The 23171-nt window shown below is 40.2% G+C and overlaps 3 protein-coding genes across 7 annotated transcripts; all 3 read left to right on the top strand.

Annotated features, from left to right (window-relative positions):
• The first annotated feature begins 4078 nt into the window (after positions 1-4078).
• Positions 4079-7221, top strand: LOC121781888 (protein PECTIC ARABINOGALACTAN SYNTHESIS-RELATED-like). Of its 2 annotated transcripts, XR_006046202.1 has the most exons (5): positions 4079-4174; positions 4263-4353; positions 4957-5033; positions 5768-5887; positions 6354-7221. XR_006046202.1 is itself a non-coding variant. In XM_042179584.1 (3 exons), exons 1-3 carry the CDS (start codon positions 4933-4935, stop codon positions 6472-6474), a joined length of 342 nt encoding a protein of 113 aa, XP_042035518.1. In that variant the 5' UTR covers positions 4929-4932; the 3' UTR covers positions 6475-7221. The 2 variants fall into 2 exon arrangements, 1 of the variants encoding a protein (XP_042035518.1); XM_042179584.1 differs by lacking the exons at positions 4079-4174; positions 4263-4353 and having other exon boundaries at positions 4929-5033.
• Positions 7222-9363: 2142 nt separating this feature from the next.
• LOC121782751 (reticulon-like protein B4) lies at positions 9364-12129 on the top strand. 4 transcript variants are annotated; one of them, XR_006046448.1, is made up of 7 exons: positions 9364-9703; positions 10176-10356; positions 10446-10587; positions 11017-11086; positions 11162-11350; positions 11557-11600; positions 11692-12129. XR_006046448.1 is itself a non-coding variant. In XM_042180699.1 (6 exons), exons 1-5 carry the CDS (start codon positions 9499-9501, stop codon positions 11326-11328), a joined length of 765 nt encoding a protein of 254 aa, XP_042036633.1. In that variant the 5' UTR covers positions 9364-9498; the 3' UTR covers positions 11329-11350; positions 11692-12129. The 4 variants fall into 4 exon arrangements, 3 of the variants coding, with proteins under 3 accessions (XP_042036633.1, XP_042036632.1, XP_042036631.1); XM_042180699.1 differs by lacking the exon at positions 11557-11600; XM_042180698.1 differs by having other exon boundaries at positions 11557-12129.
• Positions 12130-12248: 119 nt separating this feature from the next.
• Positions 12249-14086, top strand: LOC121782750 (UDP-glycosyltransferase 83A1-like). The gene is made up of 2 exons (XM_042180696.1): positions 12249-12948; positions 13171-14086. The coding sequence occupies exons 1-2, from the start codon at positions 12438-12440 to the stop codon at positions 14043-14045; spliced, it is 1386 nt and encodes a 461-aa protein (XP_042036630.1). The 5' UTR covers positions 12249-12437; the 3' UTR covers positions 14046-14086.
• The last annotated feature ends 9085 nt before the right edge of the window (positions 14087-23171 follow it).

Here is a 23171-nt window from a genome sequence, read left to right as displayed (position 1 = left end):
AATGTACTAGACTTTTTATTGTTCCAGCTTTGAAAGAGACGCATGAAGACCCTTTTAATGAAACACATGATCGTCTTTGTGGAAGATGATTTTTTATTTAGGTGACGCATTAGCGTTATGCGTCCCTTCCTTTAAAATAATAAACTTGTATTTTGTGAGATTTGATGTCTGCCGCCACCGTCGCAGACATGTCTGCCGCCACCATCATCACGAGAGGAATATCAACTAATCAACTTTTTCCTCAATTTAAATAATTTTTCAATTTGAGAGCTTTCTGTTGTCACGTCTCCCGGACCATTTTTTCCGGCGATTCGCGTGTGTTTGAGCAAGCATTGCCATAGCTGTCGAATTCATCATACAAAACCCTGAAAACTTGTGTGCGATTTCCACCAATTGCAGCATCGCGATTCTCATCGAATTTTGTAAATCGGACTCAATTATAGCTTAATTTCATGCAATCAATGCAATTATATACATTTCCAGCATTGTAGATATATTAATTACTTTAGCAGAAGAAGGTGTAGTGCGATTTTGTTGCAATTGCTAATTTCCGATTGCCAATTGATGAAGGGGGAAGTTGCAAATTGCATTTAAGTTCTTACTTCAAAGATACGAAACACAGGAGGCATATTTGCACAAGAAAGAATTACAAAGATAACTGCAAAATTCTATGATTACTTAATCTCTGAGAGAAAGTAATTGTATTTTAGAAGGAACAAAAATGGAGAGCGATAAAGAAAGAGAAAAAAAATTCAATGAGCTTATTGATGACGTGGAAGTCGCTCACACCAGCAATCAATTTAGGGGCGGCAGACGTCAAATCTCATCTAAATTATTAAATACTCCCTTCGTCCCGGGCTACTCGCTCATTTCCTTTTCGGCTCGGAGATTAAGGAATGAGTGTATAGGAAAGTCAAAAATAACGGCTGTAGGAGAAATTTTTTACTAAAAATGGAAAGAGTGCAAGTAACTTGGGACGCCTAAAAAGGAAATAAGTGCGAGTAGTGCGGGACGGAGGGAGTAACTTGGGACGCCTAAAAAGGAAGTAAGGTCATCCACGACGCTGTTCCTATACCGTTCCTTAAACCACTATTTGAGGGCCCCACTGTACTTTTTTACTCCATTCCTTAACTAAGGAACGGAACCTGCAACCCTCCGTTCCTTAACCGTTCCTTAAATTACTATTCATTCAATTTCATTTTTTTTATTTCCAACCCAATTCAATTTAAATAAACACATTTTATTAAAAAATAAACACACTTTATTAAAAAACACACAACATTAAAAAAATTACAAGAGTTGATTTGAGATGAAAATTGGGGTGGAAATAGAGAGGAATAGATGTGTGTTTGTGATTGAAATGAGTATGAAATAGGAGTATTTATAGAGTAAATAAATAAATAAAAAATAAAAAAAATATAAAACGGATATAAAAAAACGGTCACATTACCGTTGCAAAAATTTTTTTTTATTAAATTCGTATTTTTTTAAAAAAAATTGAATTATTACGTCACCCGGGACGAAGCCCACTCGCGGGGCAGCGAGTGGGCTTCACGCGTCGAATGGGAGGCCGCCACGTCGCCTCGGCGCGTGGCGGAATGTTTCGTTCCGCGTTCCTTCGGAACGGAACGCGGCACGGCATAGGAACGGGGGCGGCACGGAATGGCGACGGAACGGCACCTGCAACGCGTGCCGCCGCGGAACCGTTCCGCCGGAACGGCATAGGAACCGCAACGGCACAGCGTTGCGGGTGCCCTAAGAGAATCCATAACCATGCTCTTGCCAGCAGTACGATTGTTGGCTCAGCCCCACTTTTTCTGCCTGCTTTCTGGCAAAAGCACAACACCCACAGCTCTGCTCTTCTGCAAGCACGAGCACAATTAATTTAAAATTCAATTAAACAAAAACATTTCCATAATACTAAAATTCATTAAAAAACATAAATAATATTACAAATGACAAATAAAATAAAAACGACATAATTAAAATCCTAAAAATTAAAAATTACATAATTAAAGAACTAAAAATTAAAAAAACCACTACTCGTTGCCGAATTTCGCCCACATGTGTTTGATTAGGTCTTCTTGTAGCTGAATATGGGTTCGGGTATTGCGTATTGTGTGCCCTGTCTCGATCCTCTGGCCAACCGTCGTATGCTCACCTCGGCGTGGGGGAGACCTTGCTGTTGAGCTTCCGGCTTCATCCTCGTCGTAGAAGCTAGCCGCCATCAGCCCTTCGTCGGCTATAATCATGTTGTGTAAGATAATACACGTGAACATGATGTCGGCGATATTATTCACGTACCACAGCCGAGCCGGGGCCTTCACAATATTGAATCGGGCTTGAAGGACTCCGAAGGCCCTTTCGACGTCTTTCCGCGCGGACTCTTGACGCTGCGCAAAAAGAACCCGTCTCGGGTCGTGCGGGTTGCTGAGCGTCTTCACGAAAGTCGACCACCTTGGGTAGATACCATCGGCGAGATAGTAACCCATGTGGTATGTAGTTCCGTTGACGGTGAAGTCGATCGCCGGTGCTACACCATTCATCACATCATTGAAGAGGGGTGACGAACAGAGCACGTTCAAGTCGTTGTTGGCTCCGGCAACGCCGAAATATGCATGCCAAATCCATAGGCGGTGGTCGGTGACCGCCTCAAGGATAAGTGTTGGGCCGCCGCCTTTGTGACCGCTTAAGTGTTGCCCCCTCCAAGCAGTCGGACAATTCTTCCACCTGCAATGCATGCAGTCAATGCTGCCAAGCATTCCGGGAAAGCCATGGACTGATTCGTGAAGACGAAGCAACCGTTGGCAATCATCGGTGGTGGGTACCCGAAGGAATTCATCCCCGAAGGCTGAACGAACGCCCTCGCAAAAATTCTTTAGACAAAGGATTCCAGTGGACTCACCGATATGCAAATACTCGTCGAAGATGTCGGCCGTTTGCCCAGTAGCGAGTTGTCGGATGGCACACGTACACTTCTGCAACGGCGTGATACTTTGATGGCCGGCTGCATCTGGACCTGTTTGGAAGAATTCAACACGTGCAGACAATGTGTTGACAAGCGCTTTGACATGCGAAAACGGCGCCTGAAGTAATCTGCCGGAAACCGCGGCTGGTCGGCAAAGTAGTCGGCAACGAGCCTTTCGTGGGCTCCCTCCCGGTCCCGATGGATGTAGCGGCGAGTTGATCTAGTTCGTTGAGGAGGAGGAGCGGGGGTATTCGCCGCGACATATGCTTCGTAAGCGGCACGATGTTGTTCGTAGTATTCTTGTTTTTCGTGCTCCGATTCCGCCATGAGATGGGTGAAATCCATTTGAGGTTTTGAGTGAGGGATGAATGTGTTGATAGTTTGTATGAGAATTATGAATGAGAGATGAATGAGAGATGATTTGATGTGATAAATGGATGATGAATGTGTGTATTTATAGATGATTTTGGGGGGGAAAAAAATTCCAAAAAATTCAGAAAAACGGGCAAAAAAAAGGAAATATTTTTGGGATTTGGAAAATAATTTTTTTTTTATCATTATTTATAATTAAATAACGAATTTTAAATAAAAAAATATATTCAAAGGCAACGGCTATGCCGTTGCCCAATCGCGTGCCGCCACGTCACCTGCTCGCTGGCACGGCGCTGCTCGATGCATCGAGCGGCGCTGTGCCAGCGGCGAGACACGTCCGTGCCAGCGGTGCGGACGGACGCGGGTTACGGCGCCACCGTTGCGGATGCTCTAACGCATGATGCTAATGCGTCACCCAAAATAAAAAATACAAAAATCAACGACGCATATTTCTCATGCGTATTCGCGCTGGCGAGGATGGACGCGGGTTACGGTGCCACCGTTGCGGATGCTCTAACGCATGATGCTAATGCGTCACCCAAAATAAAAAATACAAAAATCAACGACGGATATTTCTCATGCGTCTTCCACGAAGACGCATCATGCGTTTCATTAAAGGGTCTCTCCCAAAGCTGAAAAAAAAAGTGTAGTACACTCGAAGAATGTTATTTGTAGTCTAGAATGAAAAAAGAAAAAACCCTTAGTTTTTGTTTCTAGAAGTTTCGTACTTTATGATTCCTTTCCTTCAAGCTCTAATCACTCTGCTTTCCGCATTGGCTGCAGAATGCGCCTTATTTGTGCAAAAAAGATGGCATTACTCTTCAGTGCCCTCGTGTAAGCTAAAATGGTTATCCACTTCTCTGTCATTTCCTCTTCTTAACATTTTGTGTTTTCTTAATAGCATTACTTTCATTATAAGCAGGTTAAGGAGCCACCCTCACTCTGGGAAAATCCTTATTCAGCCACTACATCATGGAAACCTTGTGCAGAAAGACGCGAGGGTGTAATTTTAGGTACTCAAATATGTGGATGGATGTCTGAACAAAAATCATAAATCTGGTGCAGTTTCTATATACTACCTCCGTCCCCCAAAATTCGTCCCAGTTTGACCGGGCACGGGTTTTAAGAAATATAATGGAAAGTGAGGTGAAAAAGTGAGTAGATTGTGGGACCTACTTTTATATATTGGTTTTATAATAAAATGTGAGTAGGAATGGGTTGGTGGAATATGGGACCCACTACCAAAAATGGTAAAAGTGAAATGGGACAAATTTTGGGGGACGGACGAAAATGGAAAACTGGGACGAATTTTCAGGGACGGAGGTAGTAATAATGAATTCTACCATGTGCATCCTTCCAATGATTTTATTTGCCATTTGTTATGGTTCGAGGATTAGGTTACAACTCTTCTTTCTTGATGGTTAGTAAAAGCAGAAAACTGTGTTATCTTCTACCGCTGTAAAATAATGTGCTGTCTGCTTAAGTGAAACTTTAACAGTGAACTGCATACTTATCTTATTTTGTAGAATATATAGTATGGGATTTCCTAAGATACTTTTTGAAATGCGCATTTGTCAATATTTGCACATATAATGACCTTTTTCTTTCCCTGGCAGATCTTCCATTTGAGAATTCAACAAGTGGTTATATATTTATTCATGCAGAGGGCGGTCTTAACCGGCAAAGAATTGCTGTAAGCGATTCTTGTAGAAAATTTAAAACCATCTTTTGCATCATGTTTTTTGTTATGAAAGACATTATTTGGATCATAGTTCAGCTGCCACATTTAATTATTTGACTTTAAAAAATTGTTGACCATTCAACTGATTTCCTCCATTTGATAGCAGTCAGTTTTATGCTGCTAAGATTGTTTTAGAAATTTCTTCATTTATCATGATATTGCATGGATCGTGGAGTACTCTTTGATTTCGAATACTTGGCTTAGATTCATAACTATTTCAACAGATGTGTTATGCTGCCAGCCTGCTACCAAATGCGTTCTAGATCTTTCTTAGGCTTTCTTTCTGGGCTGGGCAGAAAATAACACGAACACAAAATTTGCCCTTTCCTAAAATGCTTCCTCTAATTTTTAGCCATCTTGATATACTTGGAAGTTTAATGCACTGGCTATGCAATATTCTGGTTTCTGAATCTTTCCATTGTAACCTCTATCAAGCCTGCTGCTGTTAATACTTAAATCTCTTTTATTTTAGTCATGTTCTAGTTGATGATGGGTTCTTACTTCTTACTGTTAGACTCCTTCCTGGCTTAGGAAACACCAACACTCATTTTGCAATGTGATGTAAATTCTGTAGTAGGATTCTATGTTTATAATGCATAGCTGTTTGTGGAAAACTTCAGGACAAATTTGATGTACATTATTCCGTTACTACAGAGGGTCACTTATTATTAACCTTATGACTGCAGGAAATTCGATGATATATTTGATGTATATCATTTTATTGACTACTTGAAAGATGATGTTACAATTGTCAGAGATATCCCGGAATGGTTTTCAGATAAAGCAGAGCTGTTTTCTAGTATAAGGTTTGGTTTTTTAATTGCTTACCAATTCTGTAAATATGTTACTGACCTTTGAAAGATTAAACAATGGCCCACCTGGCTCCCATCTAAAGAAAATTTGCTGAGCGTTTGTAATAATTTCTCTTACTTTAAACATCTGATAAGTAAATGGAATCTTAGTTTTTCCATATTTATAACTATGGAGTTATTCTTATCCAGTAGTTGCTCGAAAACATACACTTAGTGCTTTTTTGTCCATTGTTAGCATAGGTTGTGTTGTCTAGGATGCAAAAAGGAGTTAAATTGAGATACTTAGCAATGGTGTTTTATATATGCAGTTATGCACCAAGGTTTTTCAGTAATTCATTGTAACTAGAAGCAAAAACATTAGCATTTGATGAACTTCACTGATCCTTTTGGTTGTAATATCATGCACAGTGACAGTTTTGTTGCTTGTGGATCTTACTTTATTGGCATATACTCATGACAGGCGTACTGTAAAAAACATTCCAAAGTATGATCCGGCTCAGTTCTACATTGACAATGTTTTGCCTCGGGTCAAAGAAAAGAAGATAATGGACTTGAAACCTTTTGTGGATAGACTGGGGTGAGTTGTTAGTTTCAATTGACGTGTTCTTACATCAAAGACAGTATATGTGTTAGTGTTGACATGACCTACCTGTCTTGAAGTTTCTTCCTGAAATTGAAAATATGGCTGATTCACTTGTATCAAGAATGAGAAATCGGACAGGCAATTCTAATCCTTTCATGTAAGTGACATGCACTATCCAGTTGCTAGTTCCCGAAACCAGAACTTCTAAAGTAATAGTAATTGCTATAGATTTACCCTTTGTATATTAAAATGAATATTTGGTATGTGACCAGTTTGGCGGCTCTAGACTTTTTAGTCTGTTTAAAGTCTGATGTCTTTGTCATGACACATGGTGGAAACTTTGCTAAACTAATCATAGGGAACCGGAGGTATGTAGGTCACCACCTAAAATCCATATGTCCAAATCTTTAGGAGACCCTTACATGGGCTGGGCCACATTTGTAGAAGATGTGATCACGACCCACCAGACTCGAACTGCACTACCAGAAGAAACTTTCCCCAACTATGACATCTGGGACACCTTGTATGTGTAGAACCTGATTATTGTAGTACTTCATATATTGTAGAGCATACCATAGGTTGAGCGGTTGATAAAAGACATGTAAAAGCTATATAGAGCTGCAGGTGATGAAATTTTACATCTGAGCCTGTGTGTATGTGATGAGAGGCCTCTTGCTGCCAACCAAGGGCTTCAGATTTTTCGCTCTACTTGGATCAGAAATGCGATCTTAAGATCATAATTTTAGAGACGACATGTTCTGTTGAAATATTGATATTTTAGATCATAATTTTGTATTTGTAATTTGAGTGTAGTTTGCACTGAGAAATCAAGCAAAAGCTATGACTGCTAATAACGCAGGAATCCACATTGTTTGGGACTAGGTGTGGTGTGTGATTTTAGTCTCATGCCTATAATTAATTAGTACGGTAGCAACTCAATTTTTCATTGCCTCTTTTCAAACTTTCAAAATGGAGGTTTAGATTATCTACAGACACAATTCGATAATACCTTTTTGTTTTAAATTCAAAATAATCAATATTTTTGCAAAACTCTACTCAATTAATCACATCAGCAATCGTTTCACTTTTAATATTTTCCCAATTCCCTACACTACAACATATCAATAAATAATTCTCTTGATTGTTGTATTTATATTTAACTTTAAAATTGTCAAATTAATAAATTATTGAAAAAGTAAGAAACATATTATTAAAATGTTTTGTGACTGCTAAAAATAAAACATGTAAATTAAACATTGACATTTTAATTAAAACATTCAGTATTTATTTTAAATAAAAAATGACCAAACAACGAAAAGAATGGGAGGAAATGAAAATAAAATAAAATAGTAAAAGGAAAAATGAAAAGGAGTGAAGGCAACGAAAATATTTGAAGAATTTGAGATGACAACTTCAAGATGGAATATTGATAAGTTGCATTCTAGGCCTCGGTTACTGGTCAGTATAACGTGCTTAATTGGATTATATCTGCAAAATAGTTGCTAAAGTGTACAGGGAAAGGATACCAGTCAGTACGTAAGGGTTCGGATAACTCAGGTAAAAAAAGCGCCAAAAAGGTGCAATACTGACCAGGATGCATGCCAAAAAGGCTCGAGATAGAGAAAAAGGATTGCTGGGAAGGATCAACCACAAACAAGGGCAAAAGAGTCATTTCACAAAGAGAGTCTACCCTAAAAAGCAAGGGCAGACCTCCCTATAAAAGGAAGCCACTTGGAGAGAGAATGAGCATCAAGATTGACACTTAGTTAGAGTCCTCTCTCTCGGTAGATAAATTCTTTCAGCATCGTCCAAAATCTTCTCTTCCCTCACCACAGCCATGGTCACCTGAAGTTCCATAAGTCCACCGGAGAATCGCCTTCCATCGTTTCAGCCAGTTCATTTCGTAGTCGTAGCAGTTTCATCGCCCGGAGTGGCAAAACAATCTTTATTTGCCTTCCTAGTTAATCTTTACTTGTTTTCCTTTCGTTGGATCTGTTGCATTTTCAATACTTGTTATCTTTTGAAGTGTTTTGTTGGGATCCAAACGTTTTATGCAATGAAGTTGTTTTTATGCATCTCTTTCGGTTTGAATTTGTTTCATTCTGCCTAGGTAGCTTAGATGTAGTTGTCGCGATAATTTCTAAGTGTTGAAAGCATGATTTCATTTGGAGTTGCTCGATCTGAGATTGTTAGTTAAGTTTGTTGTTTAGATTTAGTTTCCGAAGTGATTAAGTGTGAAATCCGAGTTTACGTGAATTCTGTCACCTTGCATGTCGCCCAGTAAGTGTAATTCTTGATTTCACTCGATTAATCTTCGAATTTTAGAGTGTTAATTTGTGGATCTAAATTGTGAAATTGTTAATCTGTAAGAGTCATCCATGGAATCTGAGTTTGTTTGATTTTGTGCATACTTGTTGAAGAAGACAACATCCACATCCATGTGCATACTTGTTGAAGAAGACAACATCCACATCCAAGTTTGGGACCACTTTTGCTTTTTAGTTACTTTTTACTTTTGTCATTTACTTTTCTTGCTGGTACCCTACAGACCTGACAGTGCATCCACCAAACCACCACATTTTCTCTGGTATTCCGTTTAGCCTTTTATAATTTTCACCTTATTCGTTTTATTTCAATTTAAATTATCCATTGTCTTGTTTCAATTTATTGTATAATTCAAAATTTCCAAATTACATAGCCAAAAAAAAAAACCGCCAAAACCGACAAACCGAACCGGAACCGCGAGGAACCGTCCGAAAACCAGCGGTTCGGAACCGGAACCGGAACCGCCAGTTTTCGAACTGAAACCGGAACCATGAAATAGCCTCATGGTTCGGTTCCGGTTCCACATTTCTGGAAACAGTTCGAAACCGCCGATTTACTAACCCTGGGCATGTCATCTCCCCATCTATCCACGCCATTTACTCTTTCTTCTAAACTCCTCGAGCTAAAGCTAAGTTTTCCACGTACACCTAATTGGAATCTACTTGAATCTTCAGCCTCTGATTCTGCTTGAGCTGTGATGGGGGATCATGAACGTCACAAGGAAGAGGAGAAGGAGGAGTCTCTGATGGAAAAAATCGTCGACAAAATTCATAATCGCGATTCGTCGGCGTCGTCCTCTGATTCCGGTGACGAGAAGAAGAAGACGAAGTCGTTGAAAGAAAAAGTCTACCGCCTCTTCGGCCGGGAGAAGCCTGTTCACAAAGTCTTTGGCGGCGGCAAACGTATCTATTCCAACTCCACAATTTTAGCTTCTTTTTCTTCTTTTTGTTTTGTTGAGTTTGATAAAAATGAGGTATTTAGTAGTAATTTCATTATTTACGTTTCTATGTTTCTTTTGAGATTTCACCTTTCCACAATTTACATTTCTTCTTACTGATTGGGGAAGAAGAAGGCCTGTTAGTGTTACTCCTCGAGATTTTGGGTTTTTAGTTTTTTATTCTGTTAAAATTTGGGGGTTTTCGCCCTATTTTGAGATGCGCAGTTCAAACTTGCCTTTTATGGTTATTTCATTTTTGGTAGTGTATTGAGAGTTTTATTGCTGGGGATGACAGATTTGGTTGCACAGAAAACCTGCTTTATGGATGCTAATAACTTTATATCTTCATTCAAATATTAGATGAGCTAGCACACATTATGTGATTTCTTTTAAGGTAATCATCATGCATTATGACTTGAGCTTTAATGGGTGGGCAGCTGCTGATGTTTTCCTATGGAGGAACAAGAAGGTTTCAGCTGGAGTGCTTGGTGGAGCTACTGCTGCTTATGTCTTGTTTGATATCCTCGAGTACCATTTTCTCACGTTGCTCTGTCATGGATTGATGCTTGGCCTCGTGGGTCTCTTCTTGTGGTCGAGCGCGAACACCTTCATAAAGAAGTGAGCTGCTGCAAGTAATCCTTTTTAATGTGGTAGGGCTGAATTGGTGCTATCTGCATTCCGTTTCTTACTTTGCGTTGTTTCTGTAGATCTGCACCGCATATCCCTCAAGTGATTATCCCAGAGGAGCCTGTAATGAAGTGTGCCTCTGCACTGCGGATTGAAATTAATCGAGGCTTTGCAGTTCTGAGGGACATTGCATCTGGAAAGGATTTGAAGAAGTTCCTATCGGTATGTACTGTTCAATGCTAGTTTCATTTCTATACTTTTATACTCTTCATTCAAGATAGGAAGTCTATTTTGTTACCATATCCGAGAAACAAATTGCCAGCTGTTTTATATATACTAAATTTAGGCTGAGAATGATCTACTATAAGCTATATATATTCGGTTGAATATTTAAGTATGTTTGTTGAAGCTGCTTAATGCGTTTCATATGCAATGAGCCAATGCAAGTTAGTACTGAGTAACTGAATTTAGGTAGAGAATGATCTGCGTAAAGATATATACATGCCAGTTGGATATTGTTGTATGTTCGTTAAAGCTACTTAATGTGTTCCATAGACAATTAGGCCGCAAAAGGTAGCTTGTGTAAAGCTTATTTGTTCTCGGAGGATTTTGTATTGATCGACTGCTATTCTTTATGGTTTAGTCAAGCAGGTTGTTGCTGGCTTGTGGGTTCTATCCTTGGTGGGTGATTGCTGCGACTTCTTGACACTTCTTTACACAGGTAATAACTGAAGCTCTCATGAAATTTTGTCTTGCATATTGAGTTGGTTTTCATGCAATTTTTGCTCATCGACAGTTACTGTAATGGCATTCAGCGTGCCTATCTTGTACGAGAAGTATGAGGACAAGGTGAACTTTTATGGTGAGAAGGCCTTGGCTGAGTTCAAGAAACAGTATGCAGTATTTGATGCTAAAGTTTTGAGCAAGATTCCGAGGGCGCTGAAAGATAAGAAGAAGGACTGAAGAGGATTGATGGCTTTAGTAGGTTTGTCTGTAAGAAGTTTTTCCTCAAATCATCAGTTGATGGATGACTGGGTTTGGATTATCATATATCCTAATCTTATGTTATGTTAATATGAATACGTTGAATACATGGTTATAACTTGACTTCATCTTTGTTAAGTTAAAGTATGATGTTTTTTTCTCGAGTTATTTCTGTTTTTCATGCTTTTGTGTTGTGTCTTGATGTAGTGGAGATAGCTGAAACGAAAATAAGCCCATTGAATTTGAAACCAGTAAGATCTCGAGATATAATCTTTGGAAATGAAAAATGCGTTGAAGTTAACCATGCCTGGGGCTGTGTTGTGTATTTGTGCATTACAACAGCGACGTACGAAGGCAGTAGCTTGGCTGTGGTCGCGTCATCTTGTATGGAGAGGTGCCGGTGCATGGTGTGTTATTGCTGCTCGTGGCTGTGTGGTGGATCTCTATGGTACTGTGATTAAACGAAGGCCGACAAGATCTCTGGTGGTCTGGCTTCTCGACGTCTCTACCTTTCAAAGTTTCTCTCCCCTCTCTTAAAGTCGACGTTGGCTGAGGTTCTTTAATTGTGTTTCGATTGCTCTTCCGTTCTTCAATCCTTTGAGGATTGATATTTCTGTTGGTTTAGTTATATTGGTAGATTACTCTAAAGATTTCGTCAATTAAGGTTTCAAGATTGGATATTTGGTCATCTGTGACTGTGGTATGTGCTAAGACATAAATTTGTTGATCATCTTCGGAGATGAGATGAAGGATGAATTTTATTGTTGACTCTAGCTAAAACATAATTTTTCTTACATATTGAATTAACAGCAGTTAAATAAAGATTGCAACTGCCCAACATCATTTTGCCCAATATTTTATTGCAAGATGACATACTTGGTAATAAAAAACAAAGAAGCCAAAGAGATATGATATCAGTCTTTCATCTATTTGCAGAAGATGACAAGAATGGACAGAGTGGTATCACAAAATGATATCCTTCTCATTTTTTTTGTTGTGGTTAAAAGTTGATATGAATTTTGAACCACATTATGCTTCTTTACATCCATGTCCGACAAGTAGGCAGGAAATGAAAAGAAGGAGCTCCGATGGCGGCGGTAAGCGGCAACAAACCTCATGTATTGGCCGTTCCACTTCCGGCCCAAGGCCACGTGAAGCCGCTCATGAGCCTTTGTCGCCAAATAGCCAAACACGGCATTAAAGTTACCTTTGTCAATGTAGAGTCTATCCATCACAAAATACTTTCCGCATCCCCTCAACAGCTGCACGATGAAGATGATTCCGATAACAACATAGTGATGGAAACCGTCCCCGACGGTCTCACTCCTGAAGACGACCCAAACAACCCCTTTACGCTGCTCGAGACTCTCCCAAAGACAATGCCGCAAACATTAATGGATTTGATTCAAAGGATCAACTCCTCCAATCCTAACGAGAAGGTTACCTGCCTCATTGCTGACATGTCATTTTCATGGATTTTCGACATTGCAGATAAGATGGGAGCCGAGCCTGTCGGTTTCTCGCCCCCTTCCGTCGCCTGCTTGGCCGTCTTGCTTCACGCTCCCAAACTCTTGGAGCAAGGAGTTCTCAATACAAATGGTACTAATACTTAATCATCCCTTTTGTTTTTATATCAATATTATTACTGTCTTATGCGAATTATGTTTGATTACTATGTCGAAAGCAATAAACTGTTGTCCAATCCCAATTAGTTTGAGATTTTTGAGAGCGACTCAAGAACAAGTTTGTGTGAGGCTTAGCTCATAGCCAGAAAATATCAAACTAATGATAGTCGATGATCCTATAACAAATTAAGTGCAGGATCTCTCCAAAACGGGGATGCAATTAGCCTTTCCAATGATATACCTTCTTGGAGGAAAGATGAGCTTCCATGGTGTTTCTCCGACGACCTACAAACGGAAAAGGTCTTATTCGAAGCTGTAAAAGGATACAAAGAAGCTAGTAAGGCAAAGTGGTGGCTTTGCAATTCTTGTCATGAGCTCGAACCTACAGCTTCCGAGTTGCTCCCGAACGTCTTTCCAATCGGGCCCTTAAATTTACTCGACTCCAACAATGTCAAGTCAACCAATTTCTTCTCTGAAGATTCATCCTGCTTACGCTGGTTAGATTCCCAAGTAGATAGATCCGTGGTATATGTTTCCTTCGGAAGTTTAGCAGTTTTCTCTCAGCAGCAGTTGGATGAGTTGGCTCTCGGGCTTCAGCTATTGGGCCGGGCTTTTCTCTGGGTTGTCAGGCCCGATCTTGCCAACGGGTCGCGGGTCGTTTACCCTCCTGGGTTCGGGACTGGGCTCGGGATGACGGTGGAATGGGCGCCTCAAAATAGAGTCCTTTCGCATCCATCCATTGGATGTTTCGTGTCACACTGTGGATGGAACTCGACTATTGAAGGTGTGAGCAATGGGGTCCCTTTCTTATGTTGGTCCTATTTCGCCGACCAGTTGCATAATGAGAGGTACATTTGTGAAAAGTGGGGGATTGGATTGAAAATTGATTTTGATGAAGAGGGTATTAGATCTAGATATGAAATCAAGACCAAAGTTGACATGCTTTTTTCTGAGAACAAGTTCAAGGAAAACGCATTGAAATTGAAGGAATTGTGTAGCAAGAGTGTTGCCGATGGTGGAAAGTCTTGCAACAATCTAAAAAAATTTATCGATCATCTTCATAGGAAATGAAGGATAGTTTTTATTTATTCCTAAAATTATTTTATTGCTCATATTTTATCAATCCTATTCAAATGTAATCCGTCTTCACCATTGAGTATATGTTCGGTACTTGGCTCTATAATAGAATTGCTTCATTTGTCCCACAACGTAGTATACATTTCATTATTTGGGAGTATCCATGTAATAGGTTAGGTCAGTGAATGAGAGACACAAACCGTCGCTAGAGACTTAAGTCTCACAAAAGAAACACTCCTCAATCGGACGGCTAAGAGCCACGATCCACATGGAGTCCTACGTGACAGCCATCGGTCGCCCAGGGTTAGTTAACGGGTTGCTGATGACTTGGGCCTATTACAATCATTCGGCCCATCTTAATTACTTGAATCAAGCCCAGTTATAGGTCCATAATCCCACATGCATCACCATGGTCCATGGACCTCATTGGGAGAAAACATAGAATTCGATAAAATGTTTCATCATCACCAACAAGAGGCTACTTCAGACACAAGAGGACCGAGGTCCATTAGTCTAAGAGCTACCAAGTTACCTTATGATAACAAAGGACCGAACTCCATTAGTTAGTACGGAATTAGTTGCCTCAAGACATCAGAGGACCCACGTGACAGGCCAATTAGTCTAATAGGTCTTTTACCCTCAGGACATGCATGTTAACCACAGTCAAAGTGCAAACGTTTTATGCAAGAAAGTAAATTTTTACCGGTTAAACACTTAGTTCCCATATCTGATGAATTTTGAACAATTAAATACCTAAAAAAGTCCGACACTTAAAAATATTCGATAAGTCAATACCTAAATTATAAAATAGGGTTAAGAAACTTGAATAATAGTAATATTATATTAAGTTATATTAATATGAAATTATAAAATATAAATTAAAATTTAATATGGTTCCCGGTTAGAACCGAAAACGATTTTATCAAAAAATTTGGAACCAGAACCGGAACCGAATATCCCGGTTCCGGTTCCTCAATTAACCGGTCGGTTTCGGTTTCGGTTCCGATTAACCGAGAACCAGAGAATCGGTTAAGCACCCCTAGCCATGTAGGTCACGCACGCATTTTCTAAAGATAGAAAACACAGTTGATCGCAACTAGGGGAGGGTTAAAGAAGCGAGGAAGAAAGGAGAAAACAACACAAGAACACTATAGCTCGAAATAATTGGAAATAGCTCGAATACAATCAAAGTATCATTTCGATAATCAACAACTCAAAGGGATAATATTTTCTCAACAATACTTGAATCAAATAAACAACATTCAGCGGAAGCATTCGAGAGAAAAATAATATTATGTATGAAAACATAATATATTCAGAATCTTTTGTTTACTATCTTCTTCACTTTTATGCTCAACACCCACCGTGCTCGTCACAACTCAACCTGCACATAATGAAAACACATGCAGGGCTGAGTACTTGATGTACTCTGTTAACAAAGGCCAAAACAATTTTTAATGTATACAGTTATGTTATGCCACCATTGAGTGAACTCGAGGTTTTAATTTTGAAAAGGCTCGAGACACTAAAAACATTTCAAACACAAACTTTCGACTCATCCTCAAATCCTTTTCCTCATCATTTCAAAAATACAACCATTTCTCTTCGAGTTATATAAGAAACTGTCATATCTGTTCTTTAGGGTGTCGTGTAAGGTGGCCACTTTCCACGAGCACAAAAAACGGCCAACCCGTTCGATGACTCACGGTCCTCATCGTGTACACTAGTCCGAGTAGGGACGCACCCTTGCTAGGACCCGAATTCGATTACTAACAACTGGCATAGTAGGGCCACTCCCATTTTTAGCCCATCATCAAATATAACATCAACAACAATCTCATCAACATCAACAACATCTTGTGAAACGAGAATGTGGCCTCAAACTCGATCACTGGACCGACCAATCCAAAAGACGGCTCACGATCCCCATTGGTGTACACTAGCCTGAGTAGTGACTCACTCCCTAGTCAGACCCGAATTCGATTTCAATAGGTCTAGTAGGGACAACTCCCTTGCTAAACAAACAGATAAACATTTCGCAAAAAAAAAACATGGCATGACATGCCCTTTGCAAACTTTATTTTCCTCAAAAACGTATTTGAAATATAATATCAACGAAGTTGAGTAATTAACAACCACTCAAAAAAATATGCATTGCAACACATGACAATCACTTTCACTCTGAATGCATATATCACTTCATCATGGATTCATAAATTCAACCCATAAATCCTTATTAATTTGTTGGCCTAAAGCTATAACTAAAAACAAGGCTCAACAATTTATTAAAGAATACACAACAACTTATTTTCATGTTTCTCCCTCTCTTGCTTCAAATCTGCCAGAGAACTCCAACATTCGGTTTCTTCCTTCTCAACATTTGGTTTCTTCTCTCTCTATTCCTCCTCCACGATTCATTTTCGGAGACCTATCCAAGCACTGCAGCCCCGTCACCATCGCCGGTTCGCGACTGCCATCTGACCTGCCGTTGCCGGCTTTAGTCCGCCGCCTGCTCTTGTCGGTTTCACAGCCGCTAATCGCTCGCACGGTCTGTCCAGTCAGGCTGCGGTTCTAAACCGCCGTCACTCTTCATCTTTTCCGTCTCAATTTCTGTCACAGCGCCGTCATGCTTGCTCCACTGCTGCTGCTCTCTCGTTTCTCCTTCAAGCTTTTGTTGGATAGAACAATTTGAAATTGCAGAAAGTTTCTTGAATGACTCACGATTTACTCTACGCTTCTTTTTTCAGATTTTGAATTAATGGAGAAGATTGTGATTTCAAGAGTGAAAATAGTGGAGTATATAGATATAAAAGAGAAACTGATTAGGTTGGCGGTTGAGATTTTTGTGGAGCGTGAAGTTGGAGTAGAGAAGTTTGAGTAAGGTTTGGACTGCAGAAAGGGTGAATTTATTTTGGGCTTCCCAAGAGACTTTAATTTAAAAGAACAATTAAACCAGAAAAGAATAATTGTTTTGGCCCAAAATAATATATCCATCTCTCCACAATGAAACAAAGGCAAAAAAAATGTTCAGGTGCACAAACGACGTCCTATCAAGAATAAATAAAAAGGTAGAATAAGTCGGGGTGTTACAATCTACCCATCTTAACAAAAATTTCGTCCCGAAATTTACTTATGTCCTTGATAATATTTCCAAGCAGCCTTCTTGTATCGTTACAATTAATAACTATAGTTGAAGGTCATATCTTCATCGTATTCTTGGCCAGTCAAAAATATCATTTACGTAGAACATTGTAATCATCCGCGTGCTTTTCTGCCTGCTATAAAGGCCGTCTCCATCATGTCTCCAATTTTAGCAAATTAAGCAAGATTAAACTATACTAACGTATATCACGAGTACGTTCTCTCGTCGTTGCATGGATACATCCTCTAACAAATCTTCTTGTCTCGACCCTTTGCACAACTTATCCTCTTGAACTCTTTATCGTATGCAACGTCTCTTCACATTCCTCTTGTTCTTATCGTTTGGGGAAAACGATAGGAAATAGTAAAATATTTCACATATTAAGCTTGCTCCAACGTTTCGCGCCATTCCAAGAAATAGAAAAAGTTTCTTGGTCGCGCCTAACATCATCCTAAATCAACTTAAACACTATGTAAACTTAGGCAGACTAGGAGCAAGTTCTAGAAACATATACATGAATACATGTAAATCACACATGAAAGAATTAAGGCTCAAAACTCACAAGGTATAAGCATGATTCAAGGCGAACAAGCAATTCATTAATTATGCACCTTTTTACCAAACCATCAAATCAAAACGCCAAGCCATACTTAATCAAAGATGAAAGAACTTTATATCATAGGCAACTCTGTCTAATGTGTCCCTAAAGATTCACCTTAGGGAATTTTCTAAGTTCTTCATGCTAAGTTCATGACAAGGATTCACATTTGGGAATTTTCAAAAACAAAAACAAAAACCTAAGCTCACGGTCCACTACTTCATCCCCCCAAACTTATTTACAACAAAGTGTAAAATAAGTTTGTAGAGTCGGTAGGGACGTGAGTAAACTATGGAAAACAGTAAATATACCTTGAAATTTTTTGCGTAGAGGTTGGACGGGTGAAAATTCAAAAAATTCGCGGCTGGAGTGCGGTGAATGGTCAGCAGGCCGCTGGACGTCTTCAGCGGTCGTTGTGTTAGAGTCAGAACCGTTCCAGTGAGCAGCCAGCGGGCCGCTGCGCAAGCGCCAACGGTCACTGGGCAAAGTCCAGAGACTTTCTGTGCATTCCCAGCGGGTCGCTGGGAAGAGTCCATTACCTGCGAAAAATTCCAATATAGCAGAAAAACGAAAATCACACAAAAACAACTTAAAAACTGGAAAAAGCGTTGGGTTGCCTCCCAACAAGCACTCTTTTAAAGTCATTAGCTTGACTTTACCCCTTTTATTCCTTGGGAGGTTCTTCAAGTGTCACTTACTCCTCCATCACCTTGTCTGAGCTATAGTATTTCTTCTCACGGTGGCCATTGACTTGAAATAACATCCCATCCGGAGCTAGCAACTCTACCGTCCCACTGTCATAGATTTTCTTGATCATGTAGGGACCGGTCCATTTGGACTTCAACTTTCTGGGAAAAAAGAGAGAGTCTTGAATTGTGCAACAAAACTACATCCCCCAAGGTGAGCTCTCGTGGGCTAATCATCTTGTCATGGTAGGCCTTCATCCTCTCCTTGTAAGTGGATGAGCTATCATATGCTTTCATTCGAAACTCGTCCATCTCATTGTGGAAGAGGCGCCTCTCCTCGCCGGCCTTTTGGAAGTCTTGATTTAATTTCTTTACCGCCCAAAAGGATCTATACTCCAACTCAAAAGGCAAATGGCATGATTTCCCAAAGACTAATTGATAAGGAGACATACCTATAGGAGATTTGTATGCGGTACGATATTCCCACAACGCATCATCCAAACGGAGTGCCCAATCCTTCCTATTAGTGCTCACTGTCTTCTGTAGGACGAACTTGATTTCCCTATTGGCAAGCTCGGTCTGCCATTGGCTTGGGGGTGGTAAGGTGAGGTGACTTTGTGCTTGACTCCATAATTGTCCAATACGTGGTCTAGCTACCTATTGTTGAAGTGAGATCCTCCATCGTTTATGAAAGCGCGAGGTGTACTAATCCTGCTAAAAATGTTTTTCCTTACATAAGCAGTTACAACTTTAGAATCATTAATTTTGGTAGGAATTGCTTCCACCCATCTAGACACATATTCAACTGCAAGTAAAATATATTGGTACTCCCCTGATTTTGCGAATGGTCCCATAAAATCTATCCCCCATACATCAAATAGTTCCACCTCAATGATGGTGTTCATAGGTATCTCCTTCTTCTTAGATATTCCCCCCGTGCGCTGGCATTCATTGCATTGGAGCACAAAACTGGCGGAGTCACGATAGATGGTTGGCCAATAGAAGCCACTTTGTAGGATTTTGATGGCGGTCCTTTGCACACCAAAGTGTCCTCCAGTTGGCGACAAGTGGCATCTTTCAACTATGGCTGCCCAATCCTCTTGCGGTACACACCTCCTAAGTATAGTATCTGCACATCTTTTGAACAAGTAGGGCTCGTCCCAAAAATAAGATCTAACATCTCTATAAAATTTCTTCCTTTGGTAAGGAGTAAGATCGGGAGGGTGTACCTTGGCTACCAAATTATTAACAATGTCGGCATACCATGTAAAAGTGGCTTAAGTGAAGAATAAATGCTCGTCCCGGAAGTCCTCATTGATTTCTCGTGATAGATCTTCTCCCTCCACCGGGTGCTCCAACCGTGACACGTGATCCGCCACTACATTCTCACGTCCTTTTCTATCTCTTATCTCCACATCGAATTCTTGAAGTAGTAGGATCCACCGAATGAGTCTTGGTTTTGCGTCATTTTTTGCAAACAAGTGCCTAATAGCTGCTTGGTCAGTGTAAACAATGGTCTTAGTCCCAACAAGATAAGCTCGAAATTTATCAAAAGAATAAACTATATCAAGCATCTCCCTTTCTGTGGTCGTATAATTAGCTTGTGCAGAATCTAAAGTTCTATTATCATAATAAATGGCTCTAAAAATTTTATCTCTCTTCTGCCCCAAGGCGGAACCAACGGCAATGTCGCTTGCATCACACATGATTTCAAATGGTTGGCTTCAATCGGGGGTGATGAGAATGGGAGGACTCACTAAAGCCTTCTTCAAGTTCTCAAAAGCCGGCAAACAGTCAGAAGTAAAATTAAATTTCACATCTTTTTCAAGTAATTTACAAAGAGGCTTAGAGATTTTCGAAAAATCCTTCACGAATCTCCTATAGAATCCCGCGTGCCCCAAGAAGCTTCTCACGGCCTTCTCGTTGGATGGGGGTGATAGTCTCTCAATGGTTGCAATCTTGGCTCTATCAACTTCTATCCCTACAAAAGATACCTTGTGACCTAGAACTATACCTTCTTTCACCGTGAAGTGACATTTCGCCTAATTAAGAACAAGGTTAGTTTCTACACATCTCTGCAAAACCTTAGCCAAAATTTCAAGACAATGATCATAAGACTTCCCAAAAAAATAGAATAATCATCCATAAAGACCTCCATCACATTCTCAATCAAATCATGAAAAATGGTCATCATGCATCTTTGGAAAGTAGCAGGAGCATTACATAAGCCAAAAGACATCTTCCTATAAGCATATATCCCATAAGGGCAAGTAAAGGCAGACTTATGTTGATCCTCGGGAGCAATTGTAATTTGATTATAACCAGAATAACCATCCAAAAAGCAATAGAAATCATATTCCCCTAGTCTATCAAGCATTTGATCAATAAAAGGCAAAAGGGAAGTGATCTTTCCTAGTGGCTGCATTTAACATCCTATAATCAATGCAAACTCTCCAACCCGTGGCTACTCTCGTGGCAATCATCTCACCATCCTTCCCGGGCACTATGGTCATCCCCCCTTTCTTATCTACCACTTGTGTAGGACTCACTCATTCACTATCCGATATGGCATAAATGATCCCTGCATCTAACAACTTGATTACTTGTTTCCTCATTACATCTTGCATAATAGGGTTAAGTCTACGTTGGTTTTGCACACGAGGCTTATGCCCTTCTTCAAGTAAAATCCTATGCATGCATGTGGTTGGGCTAATCCCCTTCAAATCACCAATAGACTATCCTATAGTAGACCTATACTTGTTTAACACACACAACAACTTTTCACATTCTTTTTCACTCAAGGCGGCGGAAACGACAACGGGGTAAGTGTTATCTTTTCCTAGAAATGCGTATCTGAGGTGTTCTGGAAGTGTCTTCAATTCCACCTTAGATGGTCCTCGTGGTTTGCCCAATGCTTTCTTCCTCTGTTCCTCTTTTTCGGAGGTGCACAATGGCAAGAATGCATTCCCCTTTTGAGGGATTCTTTCGGGAAAGACCTCGAGTTTTGTAATCATAGCACACACATTAGACTCATATGTAGATAAATCAGTAGTAGGAGTAAAAGAATTTGTGAGACAAGATTCTAGAGGGTCCTGAGTTTGGTGGTAAGTGACTTCCACTTCCCCCACACAATCCGTGACTACTTGGATGACATTACACTCTCGATAGCTTTCTGCTCCTTCCTTCCTATGAAATTTCAATGTGTCATAGATGTTGAAGGTTATACTCTCATTATGCAACCGCAATGTTAGCTCTCATTTCTGTACATCTATCATGGTTACCCCGGTGGGTAAAAATGGTCTCCCAAGTATCAAAGGTACCTTCTTGTCCTCCTGCATGTCCAAAACAACAAAGTCAGTGGGAAAAATGAATTCTCATACTCTTACCAAGACATCTTCTACAATCCCCTTGGTGTTGTTGTACTTCTGTCCGCCATCTGCTAGGTAATTGAGGTGGGACAGATGTTGTCGATGTTGAGCTTCATGTAGAAAGATAAAGACATTAAATTAATACTTGCTCCAAGATCACACAATGCCTTACCCTCTACATTATTTCCCAAAATACAAGATAAAGTAAATCTCCCTGGATCTTTGTATTTGGTAGGCAATCCCTTCTGAATTATAGCACTGCAATTCTCTGTTAAGCCCACCGTCTCGTATTTCCCTCACTTTCTCTTCTTAGAGACCACATCTTTTAAGAACTTGGAATAGTTTGGCATTTGTTGCAACGCCTCCACTAATGGGATGTTAATGTGGACCTTGCTCATGACCTCCAAGAACTTGGCAAACTGGGCATCTAACTTCTTACTCTTTAATAGCTGGGGATACAGAATGGTGGCAGTGCTGGGAAACTGTGTTTCTGGAGACTGATGCTCCGGTGGCGGACCGCTACGAAGTGGTGCAGCGGCCGCTGGCGATGGTTCTGCATATGTGTCTGAGTCGGGTTCGGCTGGCTGGGGAGCGTCTGGCGGACCGCTGTGAGAATATGTAGCGGGCTGCTGTGTTTGACCAGCGACTGGCGTGAAGTCAATCAGGTATGGTATGTGGTCCCGCTACGAAGTCTGCTGCTTGAGGGGGCTGGTATGTGGTCCCGCTACGAAGCTGCACGGCATGACACTTTCCCTTTGGATTAATCTCTGGCAAGCTAGGAAGCGTCCCTGGAGTGTGCTTGCTCCCTATTGCTGTGGACAAAACCCCCATATTATATTCCAAATCTCCTACTTGTGCGGCTAGATTTGCCAAACCTTGCTCTAATAGGCTACTGTTTCTTTCCAAATTGATCAACCTCTGATTGGTCACTTTCCTATTTTCCTGAACCTCGGTGATGCAAATTTCTAATAGCTCATCCATACTTGCACATGTTTCAGAATTTTCATTATGTGCATCGTATGAATAATCAAAGTAGTCTGGGTTATAGTATGATCTCCCTTGGTGCTATAGCACTCTTCTTAATACCCTCCTTGCTGCTCATCACTGTAATCGTATGGACTCACCATTCCTGTGAAGAGATCCATTAAAATAAAAAGAAAATAAAAATAAAAATGAAAGCAATAAAATCCAAAGTAGTAAAATTGTCTGTTAGACGATATCAATCCCAAAGTGAATAGTCTTCCCCGGCAATAGCGCCAAAAACTTGATGCACTTTTTATTAGCACTATAAATACCTGCAAGTATACAAAATATGAATAGTATAGC

Source organism: Salvia splendens, chromosome 20 (assembly GCF_004379255.2).
Source record: "Salvia splendens isolate huo1 chromosome 20, SspV2, whole genome shotgun sequence".
Taxonomy (NCBI): domain Eukaryota; kingdom Viridiplantae; phylum Streptophyta; class Magnoliopsida; order Lamiales; family Lamiaceae; genus Salvia; species Salvia splendens.
Note: the sequence above shows the minus strand (reverse complement) of the source record. Positions and strands in the feature narration are given on the sequence as shown.

Excerpts from the sequence above, each read along its gene's own strand:
- LOC121781888 (XM_042179584.1), top strand. The coding sequence starts at position 4,933 with ATGACCTTTTTCTTTCCCTGGCAGATCTTCCATTTGAGAATTCAACAA. Across the intron at positions 5,034-5,767 it reads TTAACCGGCAAAGAATTGCT|GAAATTCGATGATATATTTG; the intron begins GTAAGCGATTCT and ends TTATGACTGCAG. Across the intron at positions 5,888-6,353 it reads GAGCTGTTTTCTAGTATAAG|GCGTACTGTAAAAAACATTC; the intron begins GTTTGGTTTTTT and ends TACTCATGACAG.
- LOC121782750 (XM_042180696.1), top strand. The coding sequence starts at position 12,438 with ATGGCGGCGGTAAGCGGCAACAAACCTCATGTATTGGCCGTTCCACTT. Across the intron at positions 12,949-13,170 it reads AGGAGTTCTCAATACAAATG|GATCTCTCCAAAACGGGGAT; the intron begins GTACTAATACTT and ends AATTAAGTGCAG.
- LOC121782751 (XM_042180699.1), top strand. The coding sequence starts at position 9,499 with ATGGGGGATCATGAACGTCACAAGGAAGAGGAGAAGGAGGAGTCTCTG. Across the intron at positions 10,588-11,016 it reads ATTTGAAGAAGTTCCTATCG|GTTGTTGCTGGCTTGTGGGT; the intron begins GTATGTACTGTT and ends TTAGTCAAGCAG. Across the intron at positions 11,087-11,161 it reads CTTGACACTTCTTTACACAG|TTACTGTAATGGCATTCAGC; the intron begins GTAATAACTGAA and ends GCTCATCGACAG.